The 22,449-nt window shown below is 48.5% G+C and overlaps 2 protein-coding genes across 2 annotated transcripts in view; both read left to right on the top strand.

Moving 5' to 3' along the window:
• The window catches only part of LOC147117215 (voltage-gated delayed rectifier potassium channel KCNH8-like), a 172,071-nt gene extending 150,328 nt beyond the window's left edge, over positions 1-21,743 (top strand). Inside the window, exons 7-8 of the mRNA XM_085989350.1 lie at positions 951-1,025; positions 21,699-21,743. Coding sequence (XP_085845476.1) covers positions 951-1,025; positions 21,699-21,743 — 120 coding nt within the window. The remainder of the gene's footprint in view (positions 1-950; positions 1,026-21,698) is intronic.
• A 111-nt stretch (positions 21,744-21,854) lies between these two features.
• LOC147117214 (voltage-gated delayed rectifier potassium channel KCNH8-like) overlaps positions 21,855-22,449 on the top strand; it is a 139,392-nt gene continuing 138,797 nt past the window's right edge. The window contains exon 1 of the mRNA XM_085989349.1: positions 21,855-21,936. Coding sequence (XP_085845475.1) covers positions 21,855-21,936 — 82 coding nt within the window. The remainder of the gene's footprint in view (positions 21,937-22,449) is intronic.

Genomic DNA, 22,449 nt, shown 5'->3' with positions numbered 1-22,449 from the left:
GACAGACAGAGAGACAGACAGAGAGACAGACAGAGAGATAGACAGAGAGATAGACAGACAGACAGAGAGACAGACAGACAGACAGAGAGACAGACAGATAGATAGTGAGATAGATAGATAGATAGTGAGATAGATAGATAGATAGATAGAAAGAACCTGAATCTATATAGCACCTTTCACAGCCAATTAAGTACCATCTTTGAAGTGTAGTCACTGTTGTAATGTAGGATATGAAAATTGATGTCCTTATTCACCGTAAACCAATGACTCTGGGTATGTATAGTTTGGGACAGCAACATATCAATATCACGTGCTGTTCCGAGCTTCGAAAGTGTTATCACTACATCGCCCATACAGATAAGACAGAAACATCTGTTTTACTTTCTTAATCAGCATCATTTGATAAAACTGAACAAGAAACATCTTGTTCTAGACCAAGCTGGTATACATGTCAGATCCAGAAGTGACATGGGAGGGGGAAGGTTCCAAGAGAATGACATAGTGCCCTGGGAAGCCTATCCAGTTAAGTTTATTGGTCAGGACATCCTTCCAGGAGTAGGTCACCCTGCAGTCAGGGTCTACAGATGTATACATATGTTTATAGACTATGTGCTGAGCATAGTGCTGGATTTTCACCCGCGATCCTGCAGAAATTGTGTGAGGTAGCAACTGAAAATGGGATAAATTCAGGTAGCAAGGCCTACCACAGCCTCCCACACTGACATTAATTTCCTTCCCCATGTCCCTTCTCTGCCCAGTACCCGCTGAATGGGAAGTGGGACTCACCTTTCCGCTGCTACCTCACCGGACAGAGGCGAATCTAACCCTGTGTGTCTGCAGTAAATACCATAGCATCCAGGCAAGTAAGAAAAACATTCTTGGACTATGTACTGCCAGGATAGTGCAGCAATGTTTACATCTCCCCATTATTCCATGTGTGCTCTTCGCAGGTGAAGAGTCCAGAAGTCCCCAAGTTGCCTCCCATTCACCAAAAGATTTACTCAGAGATGATAACAACACTGTTGGTGAGGGGGGTCACCAGAGACATTTTCAGAGAAGCTCACAGGTGGTGAGTAGAGGTTCAATTCCACTGAATCCTCTTTAAACATGTCTGAGGAAGTAGGACCTCTCAGCAGATCTCTTTAGCCTGTATCTTAGTTCTAGGCCTGGAATAACCTTCTCTGTGTCTGGAGATCACAGGTAGCAGATTGTTCAATTTTATGATGACTGGGCCTGGCTGTTGGCATCCTCCTCCAATTTGAACAAGATGCAGCAGGGTTGGTCAGGCTGGCTTCCTCGGTCCTTTTTTCAGGTTCTGTTGCTGGGCAGCTCTCAAGGTTTTCTCCCTCTCTCCCCATTTGGATGTTATTCAGATGCCCAAAGTTACAGATTACAGGATTTTCTGCTTCCATGGAAATGCAGTGCATCTCTGATGGCGCAGGGCTTCTGCCCAGCACAGAGACACCCCTGACCCTTGCCAATCTTCCAACCTTCAAGTCATTTGAATAATGAAGGCACACCTCCGAGCCTCTCCGGGGGAGTCGAGTTGAAATGCAGGCGGAGTTTTACTACAGCATACCACAGAGGTGTTAGTGCTGGTTGTGAAATAGAGTCATAGGGCTGGATTTTCATTGAGGAGTCAGGTTGGAGGCGGGACTACAACTTTCAGGGTTGTAGTCCCGCCTCCATTGAGATGTGGCCAATCCACGCGATCTTAACTTGATTGACCTTGTTGAGCCCACGCAGCGGGCTCAGCAGGCCAATTAAGGGCCACCCAGCAACAGGTGACGTCACAGACTGAAATTTCATCCGTCAAGAGATTTTGACAGATGAAATATCAGCGTTTCACAGCTGTTTAAAGCTGTCAAACACTGACAACCTTACTTCTAACCTGAGTCCTTCTCCACAGACTCAGTTCGAAATTTATCCTGCACAGAAAGCTGCAGGCTGTCACTTTTGACAGTACGCAGCCATTCTGCTTTCTGTGCCGGTGAGATGACGGACTCCCGGGACCTAAAGGAAGGAAGGCTGTAAAGGTAAGAAAAGGTTATTTACACTTCTTTAATCAATTTAGACACACCAAACACACTTACCTTTGCACTCATGCACACGCCACTCACCTGAACACTGACATCTCGACCCCTCCAAGTCCTTCAACCCGTCGGCCCGACTCCTCTAACTTGGCGTGGTTTGGAGCCGTCGGGAATCCCACACTTCAACCTTCAAAATAGGCATTAGGCTAAAAACTGCCTGTTAACTCCAATCCCGACTCCATGGCACAATGAAAATCCTGCCCATAGAGTCATAATGGCGCAGAAGGAGGCCATTCGGCCCATCGAGTCCGTACCGGAAAAGGGCACTTTTTTTATTTAAAAGTTTTCAACTTACCTTTTGGCAAGTGCACGCCATAACTCTAAGAGTGATTGCACAGGCCCCACTGTTTTGAAAGCATATCTGGACCCCCTCCACAGACTTTAGAACATGGGACATCTGGGTTTAGCAGGTGTCCCTTGCCTCCAGCATTCAAATGACAGAAGTAGAGGGAAATAGCTGTTTTTCACTGTTGGTACCCTCTCTCCAAGTGTTAACATAGAAACATAGATGATAGGAGCAGGAGTAGGCCATTCGGCCCCTCAAGCCTGCTCCGCCATTCAATGCGCTCATGGCTGATCATCCAAATTCATTACCCTGTCCCTGCTTTCTCCCCATATTCCTTGATCCCCTTAGCCTTAAGAAATATATCTAACTCCTTCTTGAATATATTTAATGAATTGGCCTCTACTGCCTTCTGTGGTAGAGAATTCCACAGGTTCACCACTCCCTGGGTGAAGAAATTCCTCCTCATCTCAGTCTTAAATGGCTTACCCCTTATCCTTAGACTGTGACCCCTGGTTCTGGATTCCCCCGTCATCGGGAACAGCCTTCCTGCATCTAGTCTGTCTAGTCCTGTTAGAATTTTATACATTTCAATGAGATCCCCTCTCATTCTTCTAAACTCTAGCGAATATAAGACTAATCGACCCAATCTCTCTTCATACGATATTCCTGCCATCCCAGGCATCAGTCTGGTGAATCTTCGCTGCACTCCCTCCATGGCAAGAACATCCTTCCTCAGATAAGGCGACCAAAACTGCACATAATATTCAAGGTGTGGTCTCACCAAGGCCCTGTACAACTGCAGCAAGACATCCTTGCTCCTGTACTCGAATCCTCTCGCTATGAAGGCCAGCATACCATTTGACTTCTTAACCGCCTGCTGCACCTGCATGCTTACCTTCAGCGACTGGTGCACAAGGACACCCAAGCCTCATTGCACTTCCCCTTTTCCCAATCTATTGACGTTCAGATAATAACCTGCCTTCCTGTTTTTGCCACCAAAGTGGATAACCTCGCATTTATCCACATTATACTGCATCTGCCATGCATCTGCCCAATCACCCAACCTGTCCAAATCATACTGGAGTTTCTCTGCATCCTCCTCACAGCACACACGCCCACCCAGCTTTGTGTCGTCTGCAAATTTGGAGATATTACGTCTAATTCCCTCGTCTAGATCATTAATATATATTGTGAATAACTGATGTCTTAGCACCGATCCCTGCGGTACCCCACTAGTCACTGCCTTCCACTCAGAAAAAGACCCGTTTATTCCAACTCTTTGCTTCCTGTCTGCCAACCAGTTTTCTATCCAAGTCAGTACCTTACCCCCAATCCCATGTGCTTCAACTTTGCACACTAGTCTCTTATGCGGGACCTTATCGAAAGCCTTCTGAAAGTCCAAATACACCACATCCACTGGTTCTCCCTTATCTATTCTACCAGTTACATCCTCAAAAAATTCCAGTAGATTAGTCAAGCATGATTTACCTTTTGTAAATCCATGTTGACTTTGTCTGATCCTGTCACTGTTTTCCAAGTGTTCTGCTATTACATCTTTTATAATGGACTCTAGCATTTTCCCCACTACCGATGTCAGGCTTACCGGTCTATAATTCCCCGCTTTTTCTCTACCACCTTTTTTAAATAGTGGGGTTACATTAGCTACCCTCCAATCCATGGGAACTGTTCCAGAGTCTATAGAATTTTGGAAGATGACCAGCAATGCATCTACTATTTCTAGGGCCACTTCCTTAAGTACCTTAGGATGTAGATTATCAGGCCCTGGGGATTTATCGGCCTTCAATCCCGACAATTTCCCGAACACCATTTCCCTACAAATACTGATTTCATTCAGTTCCTCCCTCTTATTAGACCCTATTTTCCCCGACATCTCTGGGAGTTTGTGAAGACAGAACCATACCCTAACCCTCCTTTGTGAAGACAGAACCAAAGTATGTATTTAATTGGTCGGCCATGTCTTTGTTCCCCATTATAAATTCCCCTGATTCTGACTGCAAAGGACCTACGCTTGACTTTACCACTCATCTCCCCTTGGAGTATCGTTGTGGAATTTCCATGCAGTGTATCTAATCGTCCTGTGATTGTTTCTATTCTCAACATTAGCCAAAAGAGGTGTGGTGCCTGATATTTTATATTGAGCAAATATTACACCACCAAAACTGTCCCCACTCCAGGGTATACACAACCGTATGATTATTGGGGGGAAACTGGTCTTTCCCAGTAGCACAAAGCAGTTTCATCGTGAATCAGCAGCCGTTTTAAAATGAGCCCAATTTTTATACCAATTCATTTAAAACTTTGGCGCTTTTTTTTTACTTTTACAAAATATTACCAAGTATTATAAAATATTTACAGCACAGAAACAGGCCAGTCGGCCCAACAGGTCCATGCCGGTGTTTATGCTCCACACGAACCTCCTCCCACCCCTCTTCATCTAACCCCATCAACATATCCTTATATTCCTTTCGCCCTCATGTGCTTATCAAGCTTCCCCTTGAATGCATCTATGCTATTTGCCTCAACTGTTCCCTGTGGTAGCGAGTTCCACATTCTAACCAGTCTCTGGGTAAAGAAGTTTCCCCTGAATTCCCTATTAAATTTATTAGTGACTATCTTATATTTATGGCCCCTGGTTCTAGTCTTACCTGCAAGTGGAAACATTTTCTCTACATCTACTCTATCAAACCCTTTCATAATATTGAAGACCTCTATCAGGTCACAACTACTCTATCATACCCTTTCATAATCTTGACGACCTCTATCAGGTCACATCTACTCTATCAAACCCTTTCATAATCTTAAAGACCTCTATCAGGTCACCCCTCAGTCTTTTCTTTTCTGGAGAAAAGAGCCCCAGCCTGTTCAATCTTTCCTGAAAGGTATAACCTCTCAGTTCTAGTATCATTCTAGTAAATCTTTTTTGCACCTTCTCCAGTGATGTGCCTCAATAATTCCGAGACTCGATGTTAGCGAAACAAAACAAGGCTTTTATTAACTTAGAAGGTAACACGTAGTGGAGAGAGGTATCTTCCATCCGGAGGGCTGCAGTACTGGATATGAGGCCAGACTGAGCTTGCTTACATAGGGGCCAGGTATGGGCGGAGCCCTACACACAACACATTCCAATATACAATACAATGGTGAGGAAACGGAACTGGGGGAAGGGAAATGAAGCTGAAACCGACCACAGTCACAGGCAGTGATGAATGGAATATTTCATCACATTCACCCCTTCTATAGATTTAGTCTGTTCGGGGGTTTGATAGTCCTCTGCGACCGACGTGGCTGTTGCGGTGCCGCGGGTGTCGGCTGGGTGTCCCCGGTAGCCTCCTGGGTCTCTGCCGGGGGTGCCGCCAGGGTTGTTGAAGGGGTAGTTGGTGGGGGTGCCGTTGGTCGATGTTCTTCCGGGGGTGATGAAAGAGTAGTGGGTGGGTAAGAGTCGCTGCGATCGTTGTCGCTGCTATCGCCGTGGCTGTTGTCGTTACCGGCTGGGGCGACGTCTTTTATGGACACGGTGTCCTCCCTTCCGTCGGCGTGCCGGACATATGCGTATTGGGGGTTGGCGTGGAGTAGGTACACTGGCTCCACGAGAGGGTCCGTCTTGTGGCCCCTCACATGCCTTCGCACGAATACCGGACCTGGGGTGGAGAGCCATGACGGCATGGATACGCCTGAGGTGGATTTCCGGGGAAAGACAAACATTCGTTCATGAGGCGTGGCATTAGTGGCAGTACACAATAGCGACCATATCGAATGGAGCACATCCGAGAGGACTTCCTGCCAGCGGGAGATAGGGAGGCCCTTGGTCCTTAGAGCTAGAGTGACTGCTTTCCATACTGTCCCGTTCTCTCACTCCACTTAGCCGTTACCCCGGGGGTTGTAGCTGGTGGTACGGCTCATGGCGATCCCCCTGGACAGCATGTACTGGCGTAGCTCTTCACTCATGAAGGACGCCCCCCTATCCGTATGGATGTAGCTCGGCATACCGAACAGGCAGAACAGGCTGTTGAGGCATTTAATGACCGTGGCGCTGGTCATGTCTGGGCAGGGGAAGGCAAATGGGAACTGGGAGTATTCGTCCACAATGTTCAGGAAGTAAACATTGCGGTTGACGGACGGGAGGGGGCCCTTGAAATCTAAGCTGAGCCGCTCAAAGGGCCGTGAGGCTTTGATTAAGTGGGCTCTATCTGGGCGGTAGAACCGAGGCTTGCACTCAGCGCAAGTGCGGCAGTTCCTGGTCAGAGACCGAACTTCCTCAATCGAGTAGGGTAAGTTACGGGACTTTATGAAGTGGAACAGCCGCGTGACCCCTGGGTGGCAGAGGTCGTTGTGGAGGGTCTGTAGCCGATCCCCGGTGGCGCTGGCACACATCCCTCGTGAGAGGGCGTCAGGGGATTCGTTAAGGGCCCCTGGCTGGTAAATGATGTCATACTCGAAGGTGGAGAGCTCGATCCGCCACCTAAGAATCTTATCATTTTTAATCTTCCCCCTCTGTTTATTATTGAACATAAACGCTACCGACCGCTGGTCGGTAAGTAGGGTGAAGCGTTTGCCGGCTAGGTAGTGGCGCCAGTGGCGCACTGCCTCCACGATGGCTTGGGCCTCCTTTTCCACGGAGGAGTGTCTGATCTCGGGCCCTTGGAGGGTCCTCGAGAAGAAAGCTACGGGCCGCCCCGCCTGGTTGAGGGTGGCCGCCAAGGCGAAGTCAGACGCATCACTTTCCACTTGAAATGGAGTGTTCTCGTCCACTGCCTGTAGCGTGGCCCGCTCAATATCCTGCTTAATGCTTTTGAAGGCGGCGTGGGCCTCAGCAGAGAGCGGAAAAGAGGATGCTTTCAAGAGGGGGCGGGCTTTGTCGGAGTAGTTGGGGACCCATTGGGAATAATAGGAAAATAACCCCAGGCACCTTTTCAGGGCTTTGGGAGTGTTGGGCAGGGGCAGCTCCCGTAGGGGGCGCAATCGGTCGGGGTCTGGTCCGATTTCCCCATTCTCCACCACGCTGCCTAGTATGCAGAGGCACGTGGTGTTGAAAATGCACTTGTCCTCGTTGTAGGTGAGGTTGAGTTTTTGTGCGGTTTCCAGGAACCTCTCGAGGTTCGAGTTGTGATCCTGCTGGTTGTGACCGCAGATGGTGACGTTGTCGAGGTAGGGGAAGGTTGCCTGCAAGTGGTGGTCATCGACCATGCGGTCCATCTCCCTCTGGAAGACCGAGACCCCATTCGTCACCCCAAAGGGGACTCTGAGGAATTGGTAGAGGCGTCCGTTCGCCTCGAAGGCGGTGTACGGGCGGTCCTCTGGTCTGATAGGGAGCTGGTGGTACGCTGACTTAAGGTCGATGGTGGAGAACACCCGGTATTGGGCGATTTGGTTCACCATTTCTGATATGCGGGGTAGCGGGTAGGCATCTAGTTGGGTGTACCTGTTGATCGTTTGGCTATAGTCGATCACCATCCGTTTCTTCTCGCTACCCCTTACCACTACCACTTGGGCGCGCCACGGGCTGTTGCTGCGTTCAATAATGCGCTCTTTCAGGAGCCTGTCTACCTCGGTCGCGATAAACCGCCTGTCCTCCCAGCTGTACCTCCTGCTTTTGGTTGCTATTGGCCGGCAGTTAGGGGTAAGGTTCGCGAATAGCGAAGGCGGCTTTACCTTCAGGGTAGCCAGACCGCACACTGTGAGGGGTGGCTGGGACCCACCGTACTTGAGCGTGATGCTTTGGTGGTTGCACTGGAAATCCAGGCCCAAGATCACGCTCGCACATAGATTCTTCATGATTAATACTTTAAAATTATCATATACAGTTCCGTTAACAGACAATTGTACCATGCAGTAACCCAGAATGGTCGATGTCTGGGTTTTATCAGCCATAGAGATGGTACCCTGAGTAGGGACCACCTTTAGGGAGAGTTGTTGTGCCAGTTCAGGGTGGATAAAACTCTCCGTGCTTCCACTGTCAATTAAACATTTAACCCTGCACCCGTTTACCTCGATGTCCACCATTGATTTGGATAGCGGGTGCGGCCTGGTCTGGTCCACTGTGACCGATGCCACTGTAGGGCCCTGATCGAGACAAGATGGTGTCCACGCTGTCTGCTCATAAGATGGCGGACCCCACGAGGTCGGGCAAGATGGCGTCCAAGATGGCCGCTCCCACGGCGCGCACGCGGCGGTGGCGGGTTTTCCGGCGGTTGGGTTTCCGGCGGGGTTCCCTCTGCACACCTTCCCGAAGTGCCCCTTCTTACCGCACTTAAAGCAGGTGGTGCCTTTCGCCGGGCACAGGTTTCTGGTGTGCTTTGGCTTGCCGCAGAAGTAGCAGTTGGGTCCCCGACGCGTCGCGGCTGTCGTAGGGCTTCTGGGGGGAGAGCGGGGCCCCGACGGTGTCGGGCTGCCGGGCGGGGAAGATGCCTTCCAAGATGGCGGCGCCCTTGGTGCACACGTGGCGGCGTGGACGGCGCGGGCTGAAGAGTAGGCGTCCGAGTTTCTCTGGGCCACATCCAGGGATCGCGCGGTGTCCGCAGCCTGTTTCAGGTCCAATACCGTTTTTTCCAGCAGTCTTTGCCGGATGTAAGTGGAGCTGAGGCCTGTGATAAAGGCATCGCGAACAAGCTCGTCAGTGTACACTGCGGCTTTTACATCTCGGCACTTGCAGTCTTTGCCAAGCATTTTCAGGGTGCCTAGGAACTCCTCCACCGATTCCCCAGGTCGCTGTGCGCGAGTAGCGAGCAGATGCCTAGCATACACCTCATTCGTAGGCTGCTGGTAATGCGCCTTTAAGATGTCGCAGGCGGCCAGGTACGTGTCGGCGTCTTGTATGAGGGGGTAAACCCGGTGGCTTACCCAATTCCGCAGAATTCCGAGTTTCATACTCGCAGCGTCCGTAGCATCTTTGACGGCTGCGGAATTGTCCAGGAAGAATTCCATACACATAAACCAGTGTCCGAAGCATGCTGATGCGTCCGGAGCATGCTGATCCAAATCCAAACGTTCGGGTTTCAGGAGTTGATCCATTGTGTTGAAAAATAAGTTAATAAAATTGATGTACCTGAATAATTCCGAGACTCGATGTTAGCGAAACAAAACAAGGCTTTTATTAACTTAGAAGGTAACACGTAGTGGAGAGAGGTATCTTCCATCCGGAGGGCTGCAGTACTGGATATGAGGCCAGACTGAGCTTGCTTACATAGGGGCCAGGTATGGGCGGAGCCCTACACACAACACATTCCAATATACAATACAATGGTGAGGAAACGGAACTGGGGGAAGGGAAATGAAGCTGAAACCGACCACAGTCACAGGCAGTGATGAATGGAATATTTCATCACATCCAGTGCCTCTATATCATTTTTCTAATATGGAGACCAGAACTGTTCACAGTACTCCACGTGTGGTCCAACCAAGGTTCTATGCAAGTTTAACATAACTTCTCTGCTTTTCAATTCTATCCCTCTAGAAAAGAACCCCAGTGCTTTGTTTGCTTTTTGATGTCCTTATTAACCTGCATCACTACTTTTATTGATCTGTGTATCTGTACCCACAGATGCCTCTCTTCCTCTACCCCATTTAGACACTTATTTTCCAAGGAGTACGTGGCCTGCTTATTCTCCCTACCAACATGTATGACATTGCATTTATCTATATTGAAGTTTGCTGATTACACACCCATTCTACAAGTTTATTAATGTCTTCCTGTATTTTGTCACAGTCCTCCTTTGTGTAACTACAGCCTCCAACTTGGTGTCATCCGCAAATTTTTAAATTGTACTTCCGATTTCCGAGTCCAAATTCATTTTTTCATTCACAGGATATGGGCATCACTGGCAAGGCCAGCATTTATTGCCCAACCCTAGTTGCCATTGAGAAGATGGTGGTGAGCTGCCTTCATGAGCTGCTGCAGTCCATGTGGTGAAGGTACTCCCATAGTGCTGTTAGGTAAGAAGTTCCCGGATTTTGACCCCGTGATGATGAAGGAACGGTGATATATTTCCAAGTCAGAATGGTGTGTGACTTGGAGAAGAACTTGGATGTGGTAGTGTTCCCATGCACCTGCTGCCCTTGTCCTTCTAGGTGGTAAAGGTCGCGGGTTTGGGAGGTGCTGTTGAAGAAGCCTTGGCAAGTTGCCGCAGTGTATCTTGTAGATGGTACACACTGCAGCCATGGTACGACGATGGTGGAGGGAGTGAATGTTTAAGGTGGTGGATGGGGTGCCGATCAAGCAGACTGCTTTGTCCTGGATAGTGTCGAGCTTCTTGAGTGTTGTTGGAGCTGCACTCATCCAGGCAAATGGAGAGTATTCCATCACACTCCTTACTTGTGCCTTGTAGATGGTGGAAAGGCTTTGGGCATCAGGAGGTGAGACACTCGCCACAGAATACCTAGCTTCTGACCTGCTCTTGTTGCCACAGTATTTATGTGGCTGGTCCAGTTACATTTCTGATCAATGGTGACACCAGGATGTTGATGGTGGGGAATTTGGCGATGGTAATGCCTTTGAATGTCAAGGGGCAGTGGTTAGACTCTCTTGTTGGAGATATAGGCCTAGAAATTCAGTGCCCTTAGCGCCGATTTTGCAGCGCTAGAGGGCCTAGCGCTGCAATTGGCACCGGCGCCTAAATTGCCTGGGGCCCTTCCGCCGCGGTAGACCGGTAGCGCTGCGCCGGCACCGATGACGTCATCGGTGTGCGCAGCGTCCCGGTTGCCGTGGTGACGGGCCCCAGCGCCGAAATTGACTTGCGGCCACCTCGCCCGTGGCAGCCGCAAGCAACGTTCTGGCAGAGGTGCCTTGCACAAGTTTGCGTCGGCGCATTAAAGGCCCCGCGGCGGCCGGCCGCTTTCCCCGCCGCCCGCCTGGCCGCAGCTCCCTCCCCGGACTTCCCCCCCCCCCCCCCCGGAACAGAAGCAAGCCCGGCACTTGTCCGAGGTGCCGGGCTCATTTTTAATAAGATTATCGCGGGCCGCGGCCGGGTGCAGGCAGCTCCTCCTTAAGGGAAGAAGGAGGCCTGCACTTCCCGAACCTGCCGCACCGCAGCGGGCGCCGCAGCGCCGGAATAGCGTCGAAATTCAGCGCATAGCGCCAGTTTTCAGGCGCTAACAGCTTTCAGCAGCGCCGGCAGCCGTTTGGGCGCAGAACCAGTGAATTTTGGGCCCGACCAGCGCGACTTAGCTCCGGCACTAACTTCCGGCGCTAAAGCCCTGGCAGCGCCAAAACTCAATTTCTAGGCCATAGTCATTACCTGACACTTGTATGGCACAATTGTTATTTGCCACTTATCAGCCCAAGCCTGGATGTTGTCCAGACCTGCTGCATGCGGGCACGGACTGCTTCATTATCTGAGGAGTTGTGAATTGAACTGAACACTGTGCAATCTTCACCTCTGGAATTCAGCTCTTTTGTCCATGTTTGGACCAAGGCTGTAATGAGGTCTGGAGCCGAGTGGTCTTGGCAGAACCCAAAGTGACCATCAGTGAGCAGGTTATTGGTAAGTGCCACTTGATAGCACTGTTGATGAAACCTTCCATCACTTTGCTAATGATTGAGAGTAGGCTGATGGGGCGGTAATTAGCCAGATTGGATTTATCCTGTTTTTTGTGGACAGGACATACCTGGGCAATTTTCCACATTGTCGGGTAGATGCCAATGTTGCAGTTGTACTGGAAGAGCTTGGCTAGAGGTGCGGGTAGTTTTGGAGCACAGGTCTTCAGCACTACAGCCGGGATGTTGTCGGGTCCCATAGCCTTTGCTGTATCCAGTGCGCTCAGCCGTTTCTTGATATCACATGGAGTGAATCAAATTGGCTGAAGGCTGGCATCTGTGACAGTGCCTCAGGCAGCTATACCATTTAGGACTCAGCCAGCTCGGTCAATAGTGGTGCTACCGAGCCACTCTTGGTGATAGACTTTGAAGCCCCCTACCCAGAGTACATTCTGTGCCCTTACTACCCTCACTGCTTCTTCCAAGTGGCGTTCAACATGGAGGAGTACTGATTCGTCTGCTGAGGGAAGGTGATAGGTGGTTATCGGCAGATTTTCTTGCCCATGTTTGACCTGATGCCATGAGACTTCATGGGGTCCAGAGTCAATGTTGAGGACTCCCAGGGCCACTCCTTCCCAACTGTATATCACTGTGCCACCACCTCTGGTGGGTCTGTCCTGCAGTGGGACATGTCATATCCAGGGATGATGATGGAGGAGTCTGGGACATTGCCTGATAGATATAATTCTGTGAATATGACTATGTCAGACTGTTGCTTGACTACACTGTGGGACAGCTGTCCCAATTTTGGCACAAGTTCCCAGATGTTAGTGAGGAGGACTTTGCAGGGTCAACTGGGCGGGGTGTGCCTTTGACGTGTCCAAATCCGATGCCTAGGTCAAAGCCGAGCGGTCTGTCCGGTTTTATTCTTATTGTACTTTTAATTAAATTAATCTTAAAATTTGTTTCCAAATTTCCAAATCATTTAAAGACAATTAAAATGTCCAGGGCCCTCATTTTAAATGACAATCCATTCCTTTGAGTTGAGTCTTATTTGGTTTAGATTATAACAGGACTGATAAGCAAGATATGTGTCTGCAATATGTGAAGCTGAGCCATGAAGGCAAAATACTGCGGATGCTGAAAATCTGAAATATAAACAGAAAATGCTGGAAACACTCAGCAGGTCAGACAGCATCTGTTCTCTCTCCACAGATGCTACCTGACCTGCTGAGTATTTCCAGCATTTTCTGTTTATATACCACAGAGTCTGAAGATGTTTAATTGATCTATATTCTCCTTGAATCTTGTTGAATTATTCCAGGCTTCTTTTTTGGTTCTGTAACTTAACTACAACTCTAAAACAATAACTAATGCTGCTGGAGATTGAATCTAGGATAGACAGATTCTATTCAGTGTTAGATTTTTTTTCCAATTGGGCTTTATGTGTCATCTGACATGCCAGTCAGATGATCGAACCTGTTGTGTTTTGAGTTTGTCCCAGTTCCCGGGTGTTACTTGAAGGGGGTGCTGGGGGGCTCGGTTTTACTTTGTCTTTCACTTTCAGTTTCGGGTTCTGCCATGCAGACAATGTGCTGTAATGTCCACCCATTTACTCAGTAAAGAGTAAAAGGTACATTCCGTCTCCTCTATTCATTACTGTTCGGTCAAGATGCAATACTGGCGATGAGGCGGCTGTTGAACTCTCTAGAAGGACGGAGATAGACATGCGAACCTACAGCCGTGATATTGGAAATTGCGATGAGCGGGCCACTCAGCTAGCAACATCAACGACATTTTGATAGTTGGCTAGCTGCGGCGTAGATGGCGGACAGAGTATTGTGTGGGCCAGGCAACTACCGTGAGTGTAGCTACCGTAACTCTGGCCGGAGGAGAAAAATATTTTTTTTTTAAAAAGAAAAAAGTCCGTGGATCTTAAAGGGACAGTGCACATTAAAACTATGACGACCTTGGGACATATTGAAGAGTTCTCTGGGGATAAGGACAGTTCATGAGAGGAATACGCAGAAAGACTGGGGTGTTTCTTTGAGGCCAATAATATTGACAAAGAAGAGAAGAAGCGCTCAGTGTTGCTAAGTGTATGCGGAGCTGCTACTTACTCCGTCCTGCGTTCATTGGTAGCTCCTCATAAACCTAGTGAGGTGGATTATGCTGATTTGATTGAGAAGCTGCAGAAACATTTTAACCCAAAACCCTCAGAGATTGTGCAGCGTTTCCATTTTCACAATTGTAAACAACAGCCTGGACAATCTATTTCAAGTTACATTGCTGAGTTGAGGAAACGCTCATTACATTGTAATTTTGGTGACCAGTTAGACAATATGCTCCGTGGTCGGATTGTGTGTGGAGTGCTGGACTCGGCATTGCAGAGACAGCTGTTAGCGGAGAAGGCCCTGACGTTCCGGCTGGCCGAGGAGAAGGCTTTAGCAGCAGAGGCTGCATCGATGAACACACGTATGCTCCGTACAGAGGCAGCACCATCTCAGGCTGCCGAGGAGGTGCACAAGACCACACATGCAGCTGCTGCTGCGAGAGACATGGAGGCAACTAAAGTGACAGGAAGAAAATGTTTCCGCTGTGGGGCTCTCCATGGTTCCACTACATGCAAATTTGTGTCAGCGGTATGTCATTTCTGTAAGAAAAGAGGACACATAGCTCGTGTCTGCATGAAGAAAGCTTAGGCTGCTGCAGCAGAGCCAACACAAGCATCGCAGACACACACCCTGACACTGGAGGACAACGATGAGTACACAGTGTATACCACGGAAGCTGAGCAGCTACCCCACAGATGGTGGGGATACATGGCAAATGTGATCATGAATGGGGCACCACTCTGCATGGAGGTGGATTCAGGCTCAGCATGTTCGTTGATAAGTGAAGAGACTTACAATAGGCTGTGGCCAAGTGAACCCCCGGCGATGGCTCAGGTCAGTGGCGTGCTACGGCAGTGGTCCCAAGCTCAACTCCAGGTGCTGGGTATGATTCATGTGGAAGTTAAGTATCAGGCAGTCAAGGACACACTTCCACTTTATGTGGTGGCGGGGCAGGGCACAAGCCTGCTGGGCAGAGATTGGTTTGAGCCCCTCGGTATTGAAGTGACAGGAGTACACATGGTACAGCGACAGCCCATAATGCCTATGTTGGAGAACTATGAAGAGGTTTTTGGTGAGTTCGGGGCCTGTCGGGGACCGCCAGTCTCAATCGAAGTGGACCCAGGGGTAGCGCCTAAGTTCTTCAAGGCGCGACCAGTTCCTTTTGCGTTGCGCAAGAAGGTGGATGAGGCCCTGGATAAGCTGGTGAACCAAGGGGTTCTCTTGCCAGTGAAGAACTCCCGTTGGGCCACCCCTATCATGCCCATTGCAAAGAAGGATGGGGGCCTGCGAATCTGTGGAGATTACAGATGTACGGTTAATACTGCTGTGTTACCAGATGTGTATCCCTTACCAACAGTTACAGAGCTGTTTTCAACACTGGCTGGAGGCACTCTGTTCACGAAGCTGGATCTCAAGCAAGCATACCAGCAACTGGTCCTGGATGAAGAGTCAGCCGAGCTGTTGACAATCAACACCCACAGAGGACTTTTCCGAGCCACAAGGCTGCTGTTTGGGGTGTCTACGGCTGTGGCAATCTTTCAGAGGTTCATGGACACCCTGTTGGCTGGTGTTCCGGGAGTTCAGCCTTACTTGGATGACATACTGATTACAGGCAAGACACAGGAAGCCCATGATGAGTGGCTGCAGGAAGTACTACGCCGGCTGGCTGAGGTAGGACTACGCCTTCAGAAGGAGAAATGTGTGTTCGCTGCCAATGGGGTGGAGTTCTTGGGATTCCGAGTGGACAAAGACGGTGTGCATCCGACTACGGAGAAGGTGGAGGCTATCAGGAGCGCTCCCACCCCCAAGAACAAGACTGAACTGCAGGCATTCCTCAGACTGTTAAACTTCTACAGTTGTTTTCTCATGGGCAAAGCCACAATCTTAGAGCCACTGCACAGGCTGTTAGACCAAGCAACAGTGTGGAACTGGACCTCAGCTCATGAAACAGCCTACAGACAGGCAAAGGAACTGCTATAAGCAGATAAGGTTCTGGCACACTATGATGAAAACAAGCCATTGGTGTTGGTGTGTGATGCCTCACCATACGGGCTGGGAGCTCTGTTGGGTCACATAGAGCCAGATGGCCGGGAAGCGCCTATCAGTTTTGCCTCAAGAACACTCTCAACAATAGAACGTAATTACGCCCAGATTGACAAGGAGGCCCTAGCCATCATATTTGGGGTAAAGAAGTTCAGCCAGTACCTGTTAGGGAGACAGTTCGTCATCTACACAGACCACAAGCCACTCTTGGGGCTCCTGCATCACTCCAAGCCCATGCCCCAGATCATATCACCGCGTATGCTTCGGTGGAGTCTGATGTTGGGGGCCTACAGTTATGAACTTTGCTACAGGCCTGGGAAGATGCTGGCTAATGCTGATGCTCTGAGTCGCTTGCCTTTGAACCGGCCGATGGCCGAGACGCCACCACCCCTGGAGGTGCTGCTACTGGAGGAGGTTCCGGAGGCCCCACTCCATGCCCAGTGGATTGGCAGCCTCACACAGAAAGATCCAGTCTTATCACGGGTGCTACGCCGGCTGCTGCATGGCTGGCCCTCTGAGGTCCAGGAGGAGCATTTCAAGCCCTTCGTTCAGAGGCGCCATGAAATGTCTGCACACAAGAACTGCATGCTCTGGGGAAGCCGTGTGGTGGTTCCTGCCGCCACAAGAGAGGTGGTGCTGAAAATGCTGCATGACTCACACCCTGGGATTGTGCACATGAAGGCATTGGCGAGAAGCTACGTCTGGTGGCCGGGGTTGGACCGAGACGTGGAGGAGGTGGTAAAGAGCTGTGAGACATGTCAGCTGACTCGCCATAGCCCATCCAAGGCTCCCCTTCACCCCTGGGAGTGGACCACTCGTAAATGGTCAAGACTCCACATTGACTTTGCAGGGCCATTTCAGGGGAAGGTCTTTTTGATAGTGGTGGATTCTCATTCGAAATGGCTGGAGGTGGCTATCATGAGCTCCATGACATCCAGTGCAGTGATCAACGCGTTGCATTTGCTGTTTGCCACACATGGGGTCCCCGACGTGCTGGTTTCGGACAATGGAGCAGCCTTCACGTCAGCGGAGTTCAAGGCTTTTGCAGGCAGAAATTGGATCCGCCACGTGACCACAGCGCCCTATCACCCCTCCTCTAACGGGCAGGCAGAGAGGATGGTGCAAACCATAAAAGAGGCACTGGTGAGGATATCGGTGGGGGACTGGCAAACCAGATTGGCCAGGTTCCTGTTATCACAGCATACCACACCAAACTCAGCAACGGGGAAGAGTCCTGCCGAGATGCTGATGGGTCGCCGGCTGGCAACTGCACTGGACCGGCTACACCCGGACTACAGGGATGAGATGCACACAAAGAAAGAAGAGCTGGCTAAGAATCACCAGGGCACCGCCAGGCAGTTCGAGCCATCAGAGACTGTGTTTGCCCGTTGCTATGTAGGAGGAGACAAATGGATGCCTGCCGTGGTGGAGCAGGCCACAGGTCCCCTGTCGTACAGCGTCCGTACACCTGATGGCCAGCTACACAGACGCCACGTAGACCAGCTACGGGGTCGTACTCCGGTGAGAGTAACAGAGACGTCACAGGCTAGGCCATTGTCTCCGCCACCTCTGCCAGGCAGTGACGGCCTGCTTCCTGCAACAACGACGGAAGCCACATCGACAGAAGGTGTCACGGAGTCATCAACCACGGAGGAAGGTTTTCCTGCGGCTAGCAGTGGCACCCCGACTATGCCTGTCCAGCGGCGCTCAAGTCGGGTTAGATTCCGTCCCAGACGCCTGGAGGACTAAGGGGTTTTATCTGGGGGAAAGGAGTGTTGTGTTTTGAGTTTGCTTCAATTAAGTTTGTCCCAGTTCCCGGGTGTTACCTGAAGGGGGTGCTGGGGGGCTCGGTTTTACTTTGTCTTTCACTTTCAGTTTCGGGTTCTGCCATGCAGACAATGTGCTGTAATGTCCACCCATTTACTCAGTAAATAGTAAAAGGTACATTCCATCTCCTCTATTCATTACTGTTCGGTCAAGATGCAATAGAACCATTTTGGACATTTGAGCCATCACAATGTCACTTCCACTATACTGCAGATGAAAATTTGTGACGCTGTAACCACTCAAGTGATTTCACATAAATAGACAGCCTTGGCAATTCAGAATTAAGAATTAAATTACACTAACACCCCTTTCCTTTCACACACTCTCATGATAACCCAGTAACTAGGTATGCTAGTGTGGTGGTTATGTTATTAGACTAGTTAATCCAAAGAATGAGAAAAAGCACAGCACACTTAGGGTGATAGAAGCAAAGCATTGACTTATATCAGGACAGTTTAATAACTTAAATTCAGTTTAAAGAAAAATCTGGAAATTTAAACAAATCGGGTATCAGTAAACGTGACGATAAAGTTGTCAGGTTGTTGTAAAAAACAAATGGTTCACTAATGTTCTTTATGGAAGACCTGCTGTCCTTACCTGGTCTGATGTGACTTCAGTCCCACACTAACATAGTTGACTCTTAGCTGCCCTCTGAAGTGGCCTAGCAAGCCATTCAATTCTATCAAACCACTTTCAAGATGAAGGCCCACCATCAAACTAGGGATGGGCAATAAATTGACAGAGAGGCCCGCATCCCGAGAATGAATGAAAAAAAACACAGCACACTTAAGGCGATAAAAGCAAAATATTGACGTGTACCAGTAAATGAGAAAATCCTGCCTTAGCATTAATGTTCCAAATAATATTTTTGTTTCACTGAATAGAGCCTTTTAGGAATTAAGAATACAGCACCCACCACTTAAAACGTTCACGTTTAAAACCGGCAGTCACTTATATCAGTCATTGCACCGCTGATTTGGCAGACGTCTGCTGCAATGGCAGCAAATGACCTTGTGAGAACGGAGCTTCTGCACCCCAACCCCCACCCCCCACCACAAGGCCATCGACGTAAGCCCCAGGCTTCAGTCAGGACCCAATGTAGGAAAAACCAGTGGAAGTGGGAGCCACCTTTGGAGCCAGGCCGTGATTGGGACCTGGACACTAGAAAGGTTATTTTATTTCAAGTAACCAGGTAGTAGCTCTGGTGGGGGAAAGCGATACCTGGAACTCCAAGGTCAGCTAGTTTCTATCAGTGTTTCCTGGATATTGGGTGGAGGGAAGCCCCAGATGCACCCCCATACCATGGAAGTTTCATTCTTGGAAACCCCTCCCCCTGACCCCAAAATCTTTGGCCAGGTTAATGGCAGAGTTCCAAAGCAGCCATGATTCTGCCATAATTCCACAGAGCCCACCCCTCGCAGATTTCCTGAGCCTATTTCTCCATTTAGCTTTCATTGAATTTACTGTGCTTTCATTTACTCAAAACTGTGAAAGAAATTTCTTTGTTCATTCCATTAAAGATATATTAATATAGTTTGAATGATGATGATGAAAGCGCACTGTCACAGCTTTTAAGGTGGGTAACCTGAGTTGCTTTAAACTATTGAAATGCTATCAATTTGTAGTATGGTAGCAGTAGAACTGATTTTCCTGGGTATAGTATCCCAGGAGCACTTGAACGGGAGGTGCAATCCACTGGATCTGTGGGCAGAGACACATAATGCCAGATCAATGCTCCCATAGCACTGCCACAAACTTCCTACTTCATCTGAGAAAATGTTTGCAGTGCTGCAACTGAAGACTGTGGTAGGGGTGGATTCAAATGAATCAGTTTTGGCATGTTTATGATATTAGAACGACCTGCACAGGACATGGGTAGATGCCCCTGTAAAAAGATGGCGCTAGCAAAAAGCAAAGAGTTTTTGAGTGCTGGGACTCCTGAGTCAGCAAGAATTCTGACATACAGGAGATTCAATTACTGTGAAAACTTCATTGCTTTTGCTATTCCAGTTTTAGTTTCAGTGAGGACAAGTGTCAAAGCTGCCTGTTGGAGCATGTCTCTGGAATCTCACTGTAGTTGTGCTGCCTGGAGGAGGAGGAGGAACAGGAAGCTGTTTTGGATGCAAGCACTGTAAGGCAGCAAGAGAGGAGGAGAGCACTAACTCTTATGGACATTTCTGGACATTATTGAGGAGTAATGCCTCTGCGGGCTCTGGTTCAGCATAGAGGTCATCAGAAGGTTATATTGCCTGTAGAAAGAGAACCTGAAACCACGGTTTTGAGCCTCTACTGCATTGCCTGTGGCAGTAAAGATTACCACAGCATTCAATTTCTATAACACTGAAAAGTTTCAGGGAGCTATTAGAGAGATATATTACATAAGCCAGCTGGCAGTGTTTAGTGCACTGAACAGGTCAGGAATGCCTTGTTTGCCAGGGGCAATGAATATGTTGTTTTTTCCATGGAAGCCAGACAGCAGCAGGCATGTGCCCTTGACTTCTACTGACTCAATGGCTTGCCCAGGGTACAGGGCATGATTGATGGGTGCTCTTGAAGAGGAAAGCCTCTTATTTGAATCAAAAGGGGCACTACTCCATTAATATGCAGCTAATGTGCAATCCTCAGCACAAATTAAGCAGGTGAGTGCAAGTTTTCCTGGCAGCTCACACAATGCCTTCATCTTCAGACAATCCAATTTTCCACCTTGTTTGGAGAAGGTCAAGGATTGAACGGCTTGCTGCAAGGAAATCTTGGCTGCGCACTGGATCAGGCGTATTTCTCAAATGTTCACTTTCAACTAAAGTTTGAGGTAGCTGAATCCTAAACACCCTTAACTGGGTCTAAAGGTCTGGGCTATCTCTTCCTAAAGGAAAGGAACAACCCGAGAATGTTACCATCCTCCAGATAGCACTTTTAATAAGTTTAGCTAGACTGTAACATCCCGTATATTATGAGGGTCTGGAGAACTCCCCTCAGAAATGTAACTCTCCACCAAAGAGTGTACAGAGATTGAGTTTTTGAGTTATTGATACAGAAGACTTGTGAGACAATTCTAAAACTATATAGAGATTTATTAAAATAACCGACATGCAATTTACAGTTGGTGAATCAGTCTAAAATGAGAAAAAATATGATCTTATTTTTAACAGGGAATCTGACTTTTAAATCTTAACTTCGCTACAGTATTACAGTTCTTACAGTTTTCTATACAGGATATCCATCAATATCAAAATACCTTTGATCCCCGAGGTACAAAGAGTGGAAGACCACAGAGCCGCCTCTGTAGTCGAGAATCGCTTTGCCCGATTAAAGCGAGTCTGCTATCTCATTGAGTCTTCAATATTTATACCCTTTTTCAGTTGTATTTCCTTTAAGATTTCTGCTGATACAAGTTAATTATCACTATTCATCTTTCTGCTGACCTTTGCAATTCTTTACTGCCACATCAGCTTGTAATATTCCAGAATCTGTCACATCTCCAGGTGTTCTGGTTTCACCATATAAAAAGGTGTGAAAGGCAGGTGTCCCTTATTTTATGTGTCATCTTTATGAGGGCAGATGTTCCTTATCTCATGTGCCATCTTTACAAAGTTTAATTTATATTACTTATCCAGGGGTTGACCATTGTGTTCCCAAAAGGTCAGCTACTCAGAGCCATCCACCTTCTGTTTCAATAAGGTTATTTATTCAGAGTCAACAACTTGTCCTGTTTCAACAAGGCGAGAATTCTTTCATAAGATAGTGTATTTTTCTAAAAAGGCTCTAGTATATTCCTTCACAATACCATTATAGGCTTCATCTCTTGATGCAAAGCAGTGATATACTAAATCTCTTGTTTCCAATAGAATGGTATTGAGAAGATTACTGGAATTGTGAAGCAGAGGTTCTGATGCCTGAATTATTCTGGGGGCATCCCAGGGAAGGTATCCAGAATCATAGTTACATACTGGGTGCTCCACAACCTAGCCATTGATAGGGGCATCCACTTAGAGGATTAAGAAATGGAATGGAATGAGGAGGTGCAGGAGGATTCAGGAGAAGAGGAAATCAATGTTTCAGGTGGACCACAAGCTGATCAGGCTGGTATTGGCCAAAGCAGCTGAAGAAACCTCATCCTGGAAACCTTCTCCTGATCAGGCCATCCAGGACAACTCCTCCATTCCATCCTGCCCTTTGACCTCCCTCTACAATAAAGTTATCCCTGAAGAACCCACTCTGAATCCATCCATAATCCTTCTCATCATGTTTTTGCATACTACAGGAACGTCAACTCCCTGTCACATCAAAAAGTCTTTGCACAAAGCATAATCTGCAGCCAGCGCATTTATTGCACAGACATCTAATTGTGGCTGTCAACCTAATTCTATCCACCATGATGCTCCCTCTTCTTACAGTGACTGTCTTTTGTGCACAGTTAACTGGAGCTTCATTGAGGTGGTTCATTGAGGCAAGAACAGAGCAGGAAGATGGCAGCTGGGATTTGAGGTGGTTCATGATCTCTCACACCAGATGGGCCAGCTTCAGACTGCAGCTAATCTATTACAGTGGGGCAACCTGACCCTGGCTTCTTTCAGGCTCCTGTGAAGTAGGGGTGGG

This window comes from Somniosus microcephalus, chromosome 5 (assembly GCF_052327205.1).
Source record: "Somniosus microcephalus isolate GS21.2 chromosome 5, FLI_Smic_1.0, whole genome shotgun sequence".
Taxonomy (NCBI): Eukaryota; Metazoa; Chordata; class Chondrichthyes; order Squaliformes; family Somniosidae; genus Somniosus; species Somniosus microcephalus.
This window is presented reverse-complemented; position numbering and strand designations above follow the sequence as displayed.